General features: G+C 39.6%; 1 protein-coding gene across 1 annotated transcript in view; it reads right to left on the reverse strand.

The window, feature by feature from the left end:
• LOC119649384 (MOXD1 homolog 2) overlaps positions 1–18,617 on the reverse strand; it is a 310,141-nt gene that overhangs the window by 57,132 nt on the left and 234,392 nt on the right. Inside the window, exons 6-10 of the mRNA XM_038051502.1 lie at positions 17,886–18,068; positions 17,123–17,318; positions 3,526–3,695; positions 3,022–3,184; positions 2,013–2,148 (exon numbers count right to left, since the gene is read on the reverse strand). Coding sequence (XP_037907430.1) covers positions 2,013–2,148; positions 3,022–3,184; positions 3,526–3,695; positions 17,123–17,318; positions 17,886–18,068 — 848 coding nt within the window. The remainder of the gene's footprint in view (positions 1–2,012; positions 2,149–3,021; positions 3,185–3,525; positions 3,696–17,122; positions 17,319–17,885; positions 18,069–18,617) is intronic.

Below are 18,617 nucleotides of genomic sequence, written 5' to 3' on the forward strand. Positions count from 1 at the left end.
CCAAATATTTATCAGTACACTGAGATAATTCAGGGAATACGAACTTATGCCCATTCGTACCCTGAATTATCCCAATCTCCTCGCCGAACGAAACTATTGGGGGAAACTATTTAGAAATAAATACTGTCAGAAGTATTCCTTTCAGACAAATACCACACTCCCGAAGTTTGAATCGCCGAAGGGTTCCTCACCCTGTATACCACTCATTTTCATACTCTGTCCAATATAGAATTAAGCTCAAAAATATGAAAAGAAAATCACCTCGCGACTCATCTGGCAATTGCGAACAAGTCCCAAAACATTTTGCCTCAAAAAAGGCAAATGATCTTTTTTCAAAGCCCACCATTTTACACTGCACATGCATGACTAAAGTTTTGAAACCTGAAATCAATCGCCTTCCTTGAGTCCCAAATAACTAGCTTAACTCTCCCAGTTTTCTCAACCAGACTAACTGGTTCGATTTTACCAAGCCCAAATTCCATTAAGCATAGCAAAAACAGGGGATTGACTGGGATTAACAAAATTCCTACCATCATTCTGAAGAAATGTATACTAATCACCCCGCTCCTAAACAATGACTGTTACAGGCCTCTGTCAAAATTTTCGAGCAAAACATCAAATTAGTCGTCGATGAGCAGTCTGGTAGAAACCGTTCTGTCACAAACTTGCAACAACAAACGAGCAATTCATTCGTTTGAAAACGCATCTTATCCTAAAAAGTGATATTTTCCTCAGAAATAATTATAAGGTAGGCGTGTAGTCCTGGTATGATGAATGCTGTCGACTCGAAGTCGAAGTCATCTGCAAGCTGAAAAATGTCCTTGACTTCCATTCACGCCAATTCTTAGCTTCCCAGTTAGGCGGAGAGTCTTCCTGGAATCTAGCAAGGCTAGGTCCCTGCCGCAACACTCATCTCGCTATTTATAGTAGATATCCCAAAGCCTACACCTAATCAAGATCCTTTAATATACTGATGACCTCATTACCAGGTGAAGTGGATGAGTGTCTTTTTTGCGGGGTCCAGAAGTTGCTTCGTGAATGCAGTCTGTAAGCTTGCCTCTCCTTCTGTTTTGAATTGTCCTTTACAATTTTTTAGGGTCTCACAGTATCCTGTCGCTGTGATAGTTTTCCCTGTGTCAGATTTTGAATTGGTTCCAAAACACGGATATCATGACTTTTTTGGCTGAAATTGAGGTTTCAATTTTTTTTGGTGAAAGGATATGATGAGATTGCTATTTGGTTCCACGCATTTAGTGAACGATTACATGGAGTTTTTCAGTTCACAACGGGGTAGCATATTACGACAGCAATTGCGCATTTGGCGGGAGATTAGATCTGTATTTGTCGCAAAAGATACTCCAAGGTCAAGGTTCCCTCGAACTGATCTCATTTTGAAGGTGGGGAGTTAGGCTAAACGAGCTCCAGAACGCTTACTGTCTGCATTTTCCTCATATTTTTGTTTAGGGGGAATCCTCGTTCGTTCGTTCATTCATTCTTTTTAGCATGATGGTTTACTATTAGATTCCCGGGGAGCTATTAATCTCGGAAAGAATGTGCAGCATGCAGGGAGGTTTATGCATGCAGAATGCAGTGATAATTTTATAACCAATCCTGAACTGCATGTAGGACTCCTACCTAAACCATCATACAAAACATCAATTGTATCACCTCTAATTTAATGCTTGAAGGTGAGAAAATAAGCTTCGCCGATAAATAAATAAATATATTAAGTTTCATTTTCCAACCCTTTCTACTTCTTGAACATACATAGTAGCACATGAAGCATTCTTCGTGACCTATTATTTGTAATCTTCCTCCATTCCCATACCCAACTTTCATTCATTCATACTTAATAACTTTGCTTTCGCCAACCTTAATCTTGGCGTCCATAATTCTCCCTTTACTTGCGAGGTTCAGTCCCGAAGAACAATAAAATTCTGTTACTACTTCACTTTATTACTTAATACCATACACCCAAGTACATGCATGCATATGGAAAAGGGGATACTTACGTTGCTAGATCCTCGATGCCCAGCGAATGCAACACTGTCGGCAAACTGGGTAATGAATGGCATGTCGTTAATTCCTTCTGACGCGGATAATAAAGTGTTAGAACAATGCAACTCTCCTCACGTGTCGTTAGTCCACCTGTACGTTGTTTACGATGTCGTTGTTCACGTTGCGGAGGTGGAAAATGCAATGCAGAAGAAAGAAAATTGAATGAGAAAATGGTTTTGCAAAATTGTATGTAAACAAGATGTAAATATAAATAGAAATATAAAAATAACTAGGAGGGGATCAGAGTATAACCAACGCAGGGACATAAAATACGGAATCTATGGTTGAGGTACGAGAAACGGCAAGGTTTGTAAAGTCTCCCTGCCATGAGTTGGAAGATGGATAGAAATAGCTTCAGAAATAATTTGCAATGAAAATTGTCCGTATTCAAAGTATCGCGTACCTCGACTGGACTGTTCCAATAGTCAAATTACTACCCTTTCAGCTTCATTTTTTTTGGATATGGAACCAAGGCTATAATATCCATTTCCAAAGCACAAGGATTAGTCATTAGCCGGGCCAAGTAGAGCGCATTCATTCGAAACAATTGCAACTGCAATACTTGCACTCAAAGTGGGAGTTCTCGCAACTGCCTTCACGGCCAATTCCCCCCGACTCACTAGCTAGGACGAAATTACAGGATTGCCTACAGAAGTCGTATTGGCGCCTGACAATAAATTGCATGCTTTTCAACACTCATAAATAAGTTAGTACTCAGTCCCTTTGAACAGGAGCAAATATCAATACACCTGGAATACATCGCTTGAGCCTTCAGTGCTAATTCTTGTGGTATGTGTCCCTCCAACAAACCAGACATAAATAAACTAAAAGAAGACAAAGCTATCCTGGAATTTCTATTTTTTCCATTCTACCTTCATTTCCTGTTTCAATTTTTCCAGACCCTCCCCTTCTTTTTTTAGCTCCACACTAAATCGTCCTAGTTGGAACTAGGCGTTTTCTTACCTAATGTAATTGTTTTCCGTGACGAACTATCGTAAATGCATTCAGCAATAAGTCTATCGCCTGGCAGTGAACGGACCTCTTGGGGTAATCTTCGATATTCCTGATAATTTGGATCGATATTACTATCATGAGCGATTGGTGGGAGTTCTTCATTACGTCGTATCTAGGTGAAAAAAGAAATAAATTTTGATTAGATTTAGTTGATGATAATATGATGATAGGGAATTATAATTATGTGATAGTATTGATTTCAAATTGTCGAAAATGTTCTTTGGGGGCAAATAAAGATGTTTCCGATGTTTATGAGTTTGATGTTGTCACGCAATGTTAATATTCTCAGGAGATTATGTGGCAGTCTGGCCTAATTTTTTTGAGGAGCAAAGTGCCAGTATGTGTGGTATTTATAAATAGAATACCATGTAGACATTAACCTTGCTACATGCTAGTTGATTTCAGTCACGCTAATTGATAGTATCTTGTGACCTTTACTTATTTTCAGCTCACCTGTCTCAATTTAACTTCTTTTCCGATCATCCGAGTTTGCATCATCACAGCAAAAATATTTATCCCCTGAGCTGGAAAAGCGAAACCAGTGCAGTCTTCTAAACATTGTCCTTCAGATATCACTCTTTTCTGTCCTGGAGGAATGATGTGTCTCCAGTTTGGATCCATGCCTAAAAAAATTAAAGGAAAACTTTAATATAGTCTTGAAATTTGAAAAAAGGGCAAGGTAGATATTAAGTTATTAAGAAACATATGTGAGCAAAGAGGGTTGCAGTGTAGTGCATTAAGTACAAGGGAGTACAATGAATGACGTCATGCGTTTAAGACCCTGCAAGGATGCTTTTGCCCATACAATGAACAAGGATCCTCGGACTTGATTGATTTTAGAACGAAGGCAATGAGAACGGATAAACGATTTGGCCACTTTCCCATGGAACATGTGCTTCCTGTACAGACCCAGAGTATTTAAGCAGCTAGCCGATATCCTGCCCTAATATAAGGCTAATGCGGCAGTGTTACAAGAAATGCGCTGGACAATAACTGATTTTCTGGAGTACACCCAGTACACCATCTATTAAAATGGCTATCCAGTATACCATAAGCTCGGTGCTGGTTTCCTTCTCAGCGAAAAGGTTAAACAGATAAAAACTGTTTTGAAACCGTATATCAACGGCTATGCACTCTGCGGTTGCAAGAGAAATTTCGAAATATAAGCCGCATTAGCGTTCACGTCCCCACAGAAGAGACTGCAATCTTGAAGCAGAATCCATCTACCAGGCAGTGGAACGAACCTTGGAAATCTGCCACCTCTAAATGTTGACCAATGTCAGAACCTATAGGGGGCGCAATATAGACTCGGATCACTATCTCGTTGCAGAACGATACCACCTTAAATCCCTCTAACAATTAGTTGAGAGTGAACGCTGAAGTCATCCATAATAAGGCCTCCGTAACAAACATAAAGAGAAAATTGGTGCCTAAATAATTGGAGCTAGTAGAGGTCCTGAAAATGAAGCATCGACAAATGATCTTCCCAACATTATCATTAGTACGGCCACAAAACTAGTTGATCCCAAGTCGCAAAAAAAGGTCAGAACAACAAGTTCGATGATGAATGTAAACTAGCAGCGCAAAAAAAAGGAATGGTACAATGGCAAAGGACCAATTTCGAAAAACGGGGGCATGTGTGAAGACCGTGAACTTCGTTATGCGGAGAAGCAATTTCACAGACAGAAAAAGCAAACGAGCAGGCTTGTAAACTCAAAGAGTAACGCGGAAGTCTTACTAACGAATCATCAGGATGAAGCAATATGCACTTCGATACATATTCTGGCGACAGGAAGGGAGAAATCTGGTTTCCGACCGTATAGTAATTTTAAAGCAATGGGTCAATAGTCAATGGGTCATAAAAATATTTATGAACTTTTCAACCACCAGAAAGTTGGCGAATTGGAATTCCCGTCAACTGAAGATGACGGGCAAATGCTACCACCGCCAAACCTTGACGAAACAATCCGCGCAATTCATAGATTTAAGTATCAAAAGTTGGCGCTCAGGCAGCCAAACGTGTGGGGTAGCGAACCAATGTCCTATGAATGGCAACAAGGCAATCCTTATCCCATACGTAAAAAGGGGAATATCATGCAGTGCAGTAATTGTAGAGGTATCATAATGCAAAGTACCGTCTATTAAGATATTCCCCGCTATCTTCCTAGGTTGAATAGCAACCAAGATCATATAAAAGAGTCTTCACTGTAAAGAAATCAGCAACAAATACGTTTTTTCTGTGCGGCAAACGATGGAAAAACTGTTGGAATATGCCATCAGTTGTAACATCTCGCATAGCCAGGGCAAAACTATACATGACCATGAGAGAATTGGATATCCCGGCGAAACTAAGAGAACTGACTAGGTTAACCCTGACCAATGCTCGCAGCAAGATCATTCGCGAGACTCTTCATCTTCAACAACGGTCTAAGCAAAATGATGCCGCATAAAGCATCGTTTTTAAACAGGCCTTGGGAGAAGCGATCTGTGATTTAAAAGGCGAGAATTCCGGCACCACAGCTGGAAATTTTGGAGGTAAATGAGGAGATTAGGATGATGCTTACTATATCCACAAGATGCGCGCTTTTACTCAGAAGCCGATTTCAGACAGGATACTGAATTCAAGTTTCACTTGCAAGTTGCGGACATCCCTTCTCGTAGGGTTGGGGAGCTGCAACGCCCAACACTGCCCCTAATAGGAGCCAACTATCGTTCGATTGTAGAAGATGGGGCGGCAAATGGCTCGAATAGTCTGCCCGAGAATATTAATGAACATTGGGCCTCCATTAAAGGCATCACATCTGGCTGACTGTAGAATTTGTTATTGCGCTGATCAGGGAAGCAGAAGCTTTCGAAGACGGTTATTATTTCAGAATTGTATACCGCATCACGAAAGAATTTGCAATAAGATTTTAAGATTTTTCACGATAATGAACAACTGAAGATACGGAAGAAGTGCTTCACCATCGTCCGGTGAGGTTCACCCTTTCGTAGATGATGTGGCTAGTCATAGTAACATATCGATGTGGACTATTTCTCAAAATAGAACTGAAGTCAAACTCAATCAATGCAAACGAAGTTAACGACTTGACGGAATCCCCGCAGAGATATTCACCATCCTGAAGTTTCTGCAAATACGTTTCTTCCACTTAGATGGAAATCCAGCGGATTTTCCCAGGGAGTGGAAGAATCTATTTGTGCGGTTTGTGTGATATTTGTGCGTTTCCTGCCGTCTTAAAGATAAAAGCTTCAATAATTAATTTCAGAATCTTGATCGATAGAGAGCACCTCTCTGAATACGCCCGTGTTGAACATGTGAAGACCCTGCGGATAATTTTGGAATAATGCACAGAGTTCGCATATCCGCTTCGCTTTTTCTTTATCGTTTTCAAGAAGGCTTTCAACAGTGTTAACAGGGAATGTATCTAGAGTGCTTTAAGTAAAAGGGGATTTTCTGAGAAAAATCATCACGTGTTACACTGTGGTAAAATTTCTGAAGAATTTTAGAGCGGAATCCAAATAGGCTGCCGATTCTATTCCTTCTTTTTACCGGTAAAGTTTCTCCATGCTGCCTTTTCTGGTGGGTATGGAGGACTTCAATGGACCATAACATCTTTCCTCTATTACACTGATGATACAGGGTGCGGCAGCATAACTTCCTTTCTTCAAAACTCAATAAAAACTATTGTACGGATGCATCGGAAAATATTTATTTATTTTTTATAATATATGTACATGTTTAAAGTTTTTATTTACAGTGTTTTGAAGATTGACGTCCCCCATTCTCTATACATTGCGTAAACCGATTTCTGGCGTTTGTCATGACTCTTGTTAGCATAGCAGGTGTTATGTTGGCAATTTCTTCTTGGATGTTGGTCTTCAAATCTTATAGGATTCTTGGACGGTTCACATAAACACGGGATTTCAAAAAACCCCATAGAAAAAAATCACAAGGGGACAGACCGGGAGAGCGTGCCGGCCATTCCAAATCGCCTCTAATTGAGATAAGGCGCTCTGGAAAGTGTTGCTTCAAAACAGCCATCGATGCTCTTGAAGTGTGTGCTGTTGCACCGTCTTGTTGGAACCAAGTGTCCCCCCCCCCAACCGTGTCCCAAGTGGCCAAATTTTCTAGCCGTGGGAAAAAAAATTCTGTAGCATGTTTACATACCGGTCCGAATTCACTGCCACGGTAACCCCATTTTCATCGAAAAACCAGGGACCAATAATTCCAGCTGAGGAAATTGCACACCACACTGTGACTTTTGGTGAATGCAAAGGCTTTTGATGCAATTCTCGAGGGTTGGTGTCAGCCCAGTAGCGCATGTTTTGGTTGTTAACCGACCCACACAAATGAAAATGGGCTTCACCGCTAAAAAAACAATAGCACCCTCGGGAACGACATCAAGAAGTAGCTCACACGCGTTCATCCGAGAATTGAAGTCACGTTCTGAAAGTTCCTGCACTATCGACATCTTATAGGGATGAAAATGAAGATCATCACGAAAAATTCTTCTCACAGAACGATCGGATAGTCCAAGGGCAGATGCGTGTTTGCGCGCAGAACGCCGTGGTGATCGCAACATTGACGCTCTCACTGCTTCAATGCTCTCAGGTGATCTAACGGGTCGAGGGACCCCAGTTCTTCCTTTTGTCGCACTTGCAGTTTGTCTGAATGTAGTGACCCATGTAACAATTGATTTGCGGTCTGGGACGGGAGCCAACGGGGCTATATTAAAGCGATTCCGAAATGCACGCTATGTTGCAATAACCGAACATCCGCTTGAAAAGTAAACCTCAACGGCAAAGGCACGCTCCTCACTATTCCAACGCACGATGGCGACTGAACCGTGTCGGGACAAAACTTTACAGTATCCCCTCTTGAACGAGACCACTAGCGCTCCGCTATCACATCAACTAACTGAGTGGCGCGCATTTTAAAAAAGGAAGTTATGCTGCCGCACCCTGTATCTGCCCAAATGACTTTGGAATTGATAAGGAAGGCAAGCAAAGTTGGAAAAACGATAGACATAAAGTCAACTTTCCAAGTCTGACTGCTCATTGCTCTCTTCCTATCTACTTTTGTAACTTTGCTGCTATGGATAGTGGCACATGGCAACGACCTTTTAAGAGTATTGATCTGTTTCCTTCAGAATCTGGAAAGAAAAGTGAATCAACCTCAACATCTAGTTGAAATTGTTCCATAACAATGTTGCCCTACTTCCTCTATAGCGCTACAATTCGATGACTGTCCTTGACCTCCATAAGTCTTCCTCTCTATTTTTCTCGCCCAGCGATCGCGTCCTTGAATTTAGGAAATCGCGCAGCTTGTAACTTGCACTGCTTACTGAGTCGTCCCATCTGTTTCGGGATTGTCCAGGTGGTTGTTTACCTTGCATCTTGCCTTTGAAGGTGCCTGAGAATTTTGCTGTCGCCTATACACTCTTTGTTTGTTATCTTTATTGAGTACTAAACCTGTAGACTTATTCGAAGCTGCAATCATTTAAAGTCGCATCTTTATCATAATTTTGGTCTTCTCTTTCTTTTTAATTTTTAGGCCAACTCCTTTGCGGCTTCACGCTCTCTTTCGATGGTGCCAAACCATTATCTGGGATGATTTATACAGTAGTATACTGACCTTTACGGATTATATAGTCTAGAGCGATGTAAAGTAATGTTGGAGCCAGCTCATCGTATTGCTTCGCTTTACTTGACCACACTAGACTGATTCATTGTCAGTTTGATGAGTGTAATAAGTTTCACTGGAACTTCAAATTCACACGTATGCCTGCTTGAAATCGATGGAAAATTGATGAACGGGGAAATAAGTTGAAGAAATTGTTATGTTTCTCATACAAGCGAATGAGCCTGCTTCCGTTGGCTTTATTTACGTTGCGGAGATTACGGCTCCCAGTAGTTCCACGATGAAACAGTTCCTTTTTGATTTTTTTTTTGAAGTCGCCGAGTAGCATCCCCACGTTGTTAATGGCCAGTAAATCCAAACCTCACTCGAGGTGACTATTGAATTCGTCTTTTACTGAGTTGTTTTCCGTTGGAGCATATATGTATGTCGATAAACAAAACTTTAAAAAAAATGTTTTCACGTGAACCACACCAATTCCTTCGTCAAATGGTTTGAAGTTTGTGATGCTGCGTGAGAAAATTATGTAGATGACAAAAGCTCGCATTCTCGCATTTCAGACTGAATCACCTGAACCTGTTCAATGTGTGCCAGTTCCAAACAGGAGCGCACGTTCGAGGTTTTAAGTTCGTAGTCTACTTTCTGTAGACGCAGCCGTCATTATAGCTCCGATTCCGATGCAAACAGGGGACCAATTTTGGGTTTCCTAGCAATACCGTATTGTGAACAGGTTGTCACCCTATTGCTCAGTTCTACTGCATAGAGAATTCGTTGTTCACCCTCTTTCATTTACTGCTATGCATAGAGGTGAAAATAGGATTGGTTAATAGAGCTGTAGGTGCTACTCAGCATACATTATCCAGGTATTTGCTGAGAATTGCAGGTACACATACTACCCTTCACCCCCACCAATGTGAGGTGTACTGTTATATCGGAACATCATATCCAAAATGACTACCACTGTTACTAAAAGGCTCCAAGCTGTCATAACCATTTATTTTCGACGTTTCATCGATGAAATCGAGAAAATCAAGAATGAAGAACAACGTTGGCGTATAGGCGAGGAATCGGCAGATGTGTTAATTGGAAAGTAGTTAATTAAATCTGGGTTTGAAAGGACACAAGGCTACAGATTAGTCTCACAGCGCTAGCTCAAGAACTATTGTAAAATTTCAAGGGATATATTTAAAAAGAAGTAGACCATTGCTTGCAAGGTATGACACAATGGAAAACGCCTCCGAAGGTGCCACTGTGGCATAACATACTTCATCCTGCTCATGCTTATCCACCTACACAGTCGTTTTTTCTATGAATGAGAAGGCCCAGCACAACTTTTCCCCCAATATAATCAACTGCCGCCCCAAACCATTAATTTTAATTTGGAAAATACATATCAACATTGTAATTTGAATATTTTTCTATCCCTCATATCGATTTGATAGTGAAACCTCGGATTCTCAATCAAGATTTCTATCATGGAAAGCCTCTTATCGATTCTGCCTATTTTCTTTTATTTAAATTAAATATCCACCATTTTGGGTCTCGATCCTGAAAGTTACGTACAAGCTGCAAATAGCGTGACCCAACATTTAGATAATTATTATACATTAAAGTCAAACCTAGATGTTAGTTTGCTTTACGGCAAATTTATTTTTATTATTTTTTTTGTCAAATATCCATAAAGGACATTACCAATCTCTTCCTCTAAAACACGACCCGTACATTTGAACCTATTATTCCATATAGAAAATTACTGGTTAACGGAGTAGGTCCAATTTGATATTCATGGTATTATACAATTCATTTAATTATCCACTAATGTCCTCCTCATAATGGATTTTGGATGTCCCTTTAGTTATTTCTCATGGAAGGTCAATACCCAGCCTAATATGCCTTCAATCGGTTATACCAGACAAGTGATGATTCATCAATTATGTATCATTCGAAAAACATTAATTGCTTCGTTTCTATTTCTAATTTTCTCTAATTGGTATCTCCTTTGTAAATATTGCAGTATCCTGCTGTTATGAACTTATTTATGAACCATTCATAGTAATGGAGTGAAGTTTAATTATAACAAATTCTGATTAAGAGCTTCCAGATGAAATAGTAATTGATGACTAGGTGCCCATGAATAAATACTGGAATAAAGGATCTAAATAGTCGTTTATGGCGTCAGAATACACAAAAATACCATCTTGAAGTACTCATAGAAAGAAAATATCCTTAACAATTTAAATTCGATTGTAACTACTATTTTGGTGAAAGAGAATGCTTTCACTTAGTCTAACTCGTCAACAAGCTCCATCCAAGGGTGTAATCAACGAAAATTAATAGTTTGTTTATGACCCATTGGCATATTACCAGCTTACATCCTGGAGCGATTCAAACTTACTTTTCTTCGTGTTGGCTTTTGTTTCTAAATCAAACAATAGAAGAATAAAAATATATTTTATCAACAGCTAAATCCAAACAATTCTCAAAAGGATTAGAAACCTAAAATTTTCAAATTGGAAAGGACATGTTGGATATGTAGATATTATTATTGACATTTTAATCAATTGTGTGAAAAGAGCAATATGACCCCAAGGTAGATTTAATAATTAATTATAATTATAGGAACTGACAAGTTTATTAAAGTTAAAATGCACATGTATCTACATAACTATATACATTGAACCATACACATAGTATACACTGTGAGTGTAGATATATATATCTAAAAGGTCGTAGTGTTGTTCCAATGAAGTGTTCTCTTCGAATATAGTTTGAATATACAAGTAAGCTGGTGGGTACTATTTTCCAAGTTGGAATAGCTTGCGTGAGCTTTCGTTGACATTTAAATTAAGGTAATTAGAGAAAATAACGTACGAGTCGATGATAGCAACGACATTTTGTAAATATGGAGAGGATGGGTGAAATTATCATAGGTGAATAACTTATTGGGTGCGAAAAAGGCTCACTATATGCCTGACCTATAAAGTTATATATAAATTGAATAGAGTGGCTTTATAAGTAAGAGGGTCAATGTATGAATCAGAAGAATTTTTGTTTTCTTGGCTAAAGGTTTGACTTCATTCTAGCATCAGTTGTTCTTTTCTTTCGTGGAAGATTTCGACCTAAAGTGACAAATTGGCAACTATTTTTTAAAGATAGGATATGTGGAAATACAACGTTTAGTCAATCAACAATCAGATGTTGTCTGCGGCAAATTACTCCGATTTTGTTGTGATGAGGCAAAGTTGCATTGCTCGAAATTCTTTGGAAGAATGAAAACATATTTTTTGTTCGAACCCAAGAATAAAGAGAGTACAGCTTTAGCCGCCGCTTTCATTCGGGCAAACTGTTTGCGATAACTTATAATACTATGAAGTCTGAAGTACTGAAAACGGAAAAAGCAAATGCTAACAACAAAACAACAGCGACGGCAAAAAGAAAACACAACAATAAATAACACCAGTATCCTTACAGCAAGCAAATCCAAGAGCGAATTGAACATCCAAAGTTTCGGACCATTGAAAAAAAAAACATTGCGGAATTACTTATTATTAGTTCCTTTATTAACTTGGGTCAGCAACTTGTAACCAAATCGGTAGAAGACTCCCCTACCACGAAGAAAGTTCAGGGGAGAACAACAGCAAATCATCCACTACCCCCAACCCTTGGAAGAGGCCTCAATGTTCATTCTTTAAGGTGTCGATTACAACCTCTCCACGAATAATATCGCTGAGTCCTTAGAACCGTTGACCTGTTCTTCACAACTTGAGCAAAGAACATGGATGTCCAACTATCCCTTCGGCTAGTCACATCTGACGCAACTTATACAGGGAGAAAGCATACAAGACAGTGCATCCCACAATGATTTACTTCGAACAAATCAACAATAAGCAAGTACACATAAAATTTGCTAGCGAGTAGATCTTTTGACCTAACGTTGCGTCAAATGCAACTGGCTTGATAATCAAGATGGTTCTAAAACTCTGGAGCAGGCATCGAAATGCATCCATCACAGGGCAATAACAAACGTGGAAACAAGCGATACTGTTCGAGTTTGGTAAGGTTTTGATGACGAAGAATATTCAAAAATTCGATTTTTTGTCTAAAGAAGCCACTAAGGGCGGCTTGTTTGTATTGATCGTGCTTATTGAATTCTTTTAAATAAAAAAAAAACTCATTACTAGAGGTCACCGAATAATTTGTGTTTATTTACCTAAATACGTACATGCTACCTTCTCCAGTGAAGTTTAAAGATTTTGGCCAGATATTATCACTTTTATGGCCCCTAAAACACCACCCACCGTTTCAGTCTTCTCCGAATACCAATATTTAAAGCTTCTTTAGCATTACATCAACCAAAACTCCATTTTACGATCCTGCGTGGCATGTATCCCATCCCCCACTCCTATCCCGTTGACTTTAGTTTTCCATTCTGTTATCCATTGTCCTGTACCCTTCAAATGCTCCTGCAAGCTTCACGATACCATTTAAAGATACAAATATGTGTTTATTATAGCTGCATATGTGCAAAGGTTTACGGTAGAAAGATTCGCTCGCATAATAGCTACAAAAGAGGCCCGAGCACATTATCTTAAGATTCGCTGTGTTTGATAATGAATCTTTTGTTTGTTTGCTACGATTCCCAAATTTTGCGAAAATTCGCAGGAAACCACTGTGGTCAACGTTCCAGGCCGTGTCGAATGCTTGCACTATATGTAGGAAAATGCCTGAGTAACTTTTGCTTGTTTCAAATGTAGTTATAATACTTTTTCGGTAAGGCGTTGCACTTTCTACTTACTTTCCTTTTTTACCAAAGTCGTAATCATAATAGTCCAATGGTTCCCTCTGAGGAATTCCGCGAGATACAGGTATGCCTCGCAGATGCGGCATTTACATTTATCTAGGAAAACCGTTTCAGTTGGGTGCTTAATAGGCTCGCTAATATTTTATTTCTCCTATTTATCATCAACAACGGCGCAACAACCGGTATCCAGTCTAAGCCTGCCTTAATAAGGAACTCCAGACATCCCGGTTTTGCGCCGAGGTACACCAATTCGATATCCCTAACAGCTGGCGTCCTGACCTACGTTATCGCTCCATGTCAGGAAGGGTCTGCCTCGTCTTCTTTTCCTACCATCGATCTTGCCATTATAGACTTTCCGAGCTGGATCATCCTCATCCATACGGATTAAGTGGCCCGCTCACCGTAATCCATTGAGCCGGATTTTATCCACAACCTGGCGTTTATGGTATCACTCATAGATTTCGTCGTTATGTAGGCTACGGAATCGTCCATCCTCATGTAGGGGGCCAAAAATTCTTCGGAGGATTCTTCTCTCGAACGCACTCAAGAGTTCGCAATTCTTCTTGCTAAGAATCCAAGTCTCCGAGAAATCCATGAGGACTGGTAAGATCATTGTCTTGTACAGTAAGAGCTTTGACCCTATGGTGAGACGTTTCGAGCGGAACAGTTTTTGTAAGCTGAAATAGGCTCTGTTGGCTGAAAACAATCGTGCGCGGATTCCATCATCGTAACTGTTATCGGTTGTGATTTTTGACCCTAGATAGGAGAAATTTTCAACGGTCTCAAAATTGTAATCTCCTATCTTCATTCTTCCCGTTTGACCAGTGCGGTTTGATGTTGTTGGTTGATTCGTCTTCGGTGCTGACGTTGCCACCTTCTGGTGGATTGCAGACTTAAATTTGTGATAAACGCAGGATTTACTATTGAACCATGAAACATTTAAATTATTCAGAACAGAATTTACTTTTGACAATCGAAAAGGGGTAGAAATGAAGAAAGACGCTACCGAAGAGCTCTTAAGAAAAAATGCTGTCTGTTGATGAATCCATTCCATTGTATTGGCCGGAAAGTTCCCAGATAGGAAGGGAACCTCAAAGTTCAAGCTTCCATATTTGAAAAAGAGAGGACCTGAAATAGGGACACGATCTGTCGTGGATCTTCCCTCCTCGATCGCGTCACGCCGATCAAGAATTTTCGGCTCCCGATCGGAGTGAACAAACTTTTTTGTTTTCCAACTTTAGCTTCGCTTTAGTTTCCATAACTTTTCGTGATATTCAACAACTGTCCCATCTTCGCACAAATCTAAAAAGCCGAAGTAAGAACACGTGTAATTTTGTCAATGGCATGAGTGGAACTCAAGTGATCAAAAGAGCCTTGCCCACGATTTCCCGAGTGTAACTAGCAGACAAGTACGCTAACAATTGTCGTCGGAACACTTCGAGGGGACATGGTCAACCTCTCTATTTTCCTTTAGGTTTTTTTTGGGATGGCTCTCCCCTAATAGTTGATCATATTCAACCCGGATAGCAATTTAATAATTCCTACTACTTCATTCATTTTGGAGCCAGAAACTGATTGTTTAACTGGTAGTAATTAACGGTGGATTTGTCCCGTCTAGTTTCTCTCTACTCCTCTCTCTACCAAGATAAGTTCGCGTTAGAAGTGCGAGCCATTTAAAAAAATTGAGGCCCGCTTCTTCCTTTTTGTGAAGCACTGCAGCTGTTTGCCACTGTTTTTTTTTCTTCAGAGACGGCGCTTTGTACCCTTCCTATTCCGTCTTCGTTCATTAGTAACAAGTTCTCCTATTTCTTCGAATTGCATGATCGAACTCTCTACAGTTTAGGAAATTGGATACGTCCTTTCCTCTTGTGCGGTTCTTCAACATCAAATAAAAGGTGGGAAAGTTGTAAATAGCCCCGTTTTGATGTCTTCTGAACTTCTCTGTTTTGGTTCCAACTCTTCGTTGGAAAGGAATTGAGGTACCTTATCATGATTAATGATATTATAGGCAGATTTAACTGTAAGACAACAAAACCAATAAGGTCTCAGCTGGGTTTACCTGCAGCTCTACTCTTTTAGTGACGACATTTAATCCGTTGCTTCTTTTACGGTGGAGAGAGTAGAATTGTTTTCTGAACTCTTCATAGTTTTGAAGTGCTTCTTGATAGTCAACTCCCCTTTCAATTTGCAATTTTGGCCTATGTACATACCTTACCTCTTCGCAAAGAACCAGAAGGAAATCGGTAGGCCCGATTATTTGAATCGAAAGGTTGCAAAATAAATAAATTAAACGGCTTTGGTGTTATTTTCCGGTTGCAAAAGTCACTGTTAATGTGGTCCTAAAACCACCGAATTTGTTTTCAATAGGAAATTTTCCGTTGCCTTATTACTAATTTAATAAGATTTCCCGATGGGTTTGCACTTCGAGATTTTTCACTCGGGTACTATTGGAATGTATCTGTCGACATCCTTTCGTATCTTATTTATAAACTCTTCTTCAGGTTCGTGTACAAACGACCGCTTTCCCGGCTTATAAGAACCTCTGACCCTTACTAACAACAGCGATGTCAAATATGAAAGGTAGATCCAGCTAAAGAAGGACACCGATGCTTAAAACTGTAGTTACTATTTTCGGGTTAGCATTGATCCCACTTCAAGGTGTGGGGCTATTTAATCCTCCATGGTGTTTGCCCATTACTTAATGAGATCATAGCAGTTGTGCACCAAGCCAACCCTTCAGAGTGCACCACCACCATCATAGAGGTGTGAAGCGCCCTTGTGTTTTTATATTTTCTATTGTCCTTATCATTCTTTTCCACTAGGGTGAATCCAAACCAATTTCAGTAGCCGGCTAATTAATTTGTTGGTTCATGGAAGGCAAATGAATGATGTAATTAATAAGAGTTACTTCCATGATGCTGCGCGAGTGGAGTTCAGGGTCTTTCAATTGGAAAAATAGTTCAGTCAAACAAAGAGTTGTCAATAATTTTGAAGTTATCGAATTAGATGTTAGAAGATGTTAGAATGTTTTCCGGCAATTTGCAACCAACCTGCTAAACATAATGTCGACAACTCTGTCACTCCCCACTCTAACCGGTTTACAATTTACAATTAATTAAAGAAAAAACAATGTTAAGTGCTATCCCACCTTGTACGTGTCGAAACCCTGAAACATGCTACCTCTCTGCATCAATTATACATAGGTTTAAAATCATCAGCATAATTTAGCGGGAGATAATGTCACTTCAATTATTCAGAACAAATTGATTGCAACGATGTAACGGTTGGAGTGCAACTAGATTAGCTTCTCCCAGTCCGCATATCTAGATTTACATGAAATTCGCATAATTATGGTTTAGCCATCCCATACGTAACCAGCCCTTCATACAATCAGGATACACTCGTACACAGCATAGATACCGTCCGAATAGTTGAAAGGACAGGCTCGAAAGCTCATCGTGCATGCCACGCAATCATTGGATCATTTTAAATTCTACAATTTTCACATTCATGGTCGACTAGCAGCGGTTTAGATGTTTATCTAAGGTAAGTTATAAAAGCCGTCCTTACTATAAAATACGTGCATACCGCAGAGCATGTCCGATACTCACCGATAGATAGTACGCCGGCATCGTTCCTCCTCACCATATGTGTAAAGTAAATTTTTAATCCCGAATTATCGACCATTTGTCGTGCATGTAATTTCGTAAAATCCGGATTTGGGTTACTGTAGTGTGTTTCCATTAGATAGTACTTAGCCTGTCGGGAGTCCAGCGGATAGCCAACCTCATCTGGATACGTGAAGCCCTGTAAAAGATAATTGCGAAATAAAAGATTTATCACAATTGACTGCCAGGAGCATGAGAAAAGAAAGCCGTTAATGTTAAAAGTAATGTGCGACATAAGGATAAGAATTAGATACGAATTGGTACCGGCTGGAAAATTGTAAAACCTGGAAAAAGTCTTCCGTTTTGAGTAGATTTTACAGAAGTCGTAAATGCTAGGAAGTACTGATTAGTAAAATGTGTTTTAAATTGCTTCTGGTGGTGATTTTATTGGCAGGAAGTTGTGAATGGAGTCATTTGCATTCTTGTGGAAAGGGATCACTGAGTAAGTTAGAATTTCATCTGCTGAGAGCAGAAGAGTCAATACTTCTAAATACAAAAAGGACAACCTAAGGACATTTTAAAAAGGATAACAAAAATGTTTGCGCCATCGACCAGAAGCTTAGAAGGAGCAAAGTGATAAACTTGACTCAAACTATAGATCCTCCCAGTTCGAGGGAAGCTACCCTCAATTTCATCGACTTGTTTCAAACACACATTTCTACCATTCGAATTAACGACTAAGACCAAGCTACCCTGAATTACTTACCTCTGAGCCACGGGCCCATGCAGCTACAATGGCATTGCACTCAAGAAACGGCGATGGTTTATGGCATACCCGGCCCTGTTCGCGAGCCATTTGTTCCAATTCAGGTGCATTGCCTTGGCACTCGTACAGGATAATGTGTTGTAAATATTGCAAACTTGATGGTGAATCGATTACCGCTTCATACTGCAAAACAACAATAACAGTAAACATACAATAAGCAAAGTGAAGTGAAATACAACACAAAAAAGCCACTACACATCCATTTCGGGAAGACTAACGATAGTAGTAAACGAGCATTTTAAAAATTCATTTTTCAATTAGAAATGCCGAGTTGAAAGTGGAAAAACAGCAGCGAAACCACTTTGAAACTGAAAACGTATTCGCCGCCAGCTATATCATCCATTTTTACGTTGTTGAAAAAGTTTTTGAGTGAAATTTAATGGATAATAACGTTGTGAAAATATGACATGCTATCTCCTAGCACTTTCAAATATAAAACCAGGGAAATTTCAATATCACACCCTTCGTTCTTCATTCGATGAGATTCAGATGTTTTTCGAAGTGAGTTTTCCCACAGGACTACGAGTAGCACATCCATTTTCCTAACTTTTCTCTCTGACTGAGCAGCCATGTTGCGCTCTTCATCGTCATTTATTTTTTTTCACAGAGCAAAAAATTAATAATAATTTGCACGAGTAATTTTCAGTGGTTTCTGCGTCTATTTGACTCTGC

The sequence above is a fragment of the Hermetia illucens genome, chromosome 2 (assembly GCF_905115235.1).
Source record: "Hermetia illucens chromosome 2, iHerIll2.2.curated.20191125, whole genome shotgun sequence".
NCBI classification, from domain to species: Eukaryota; Metazoa; Arthropoda; class Insecta; order Diptera; family Stratiomyidae; genus Hermetia; species Hermetia illucens.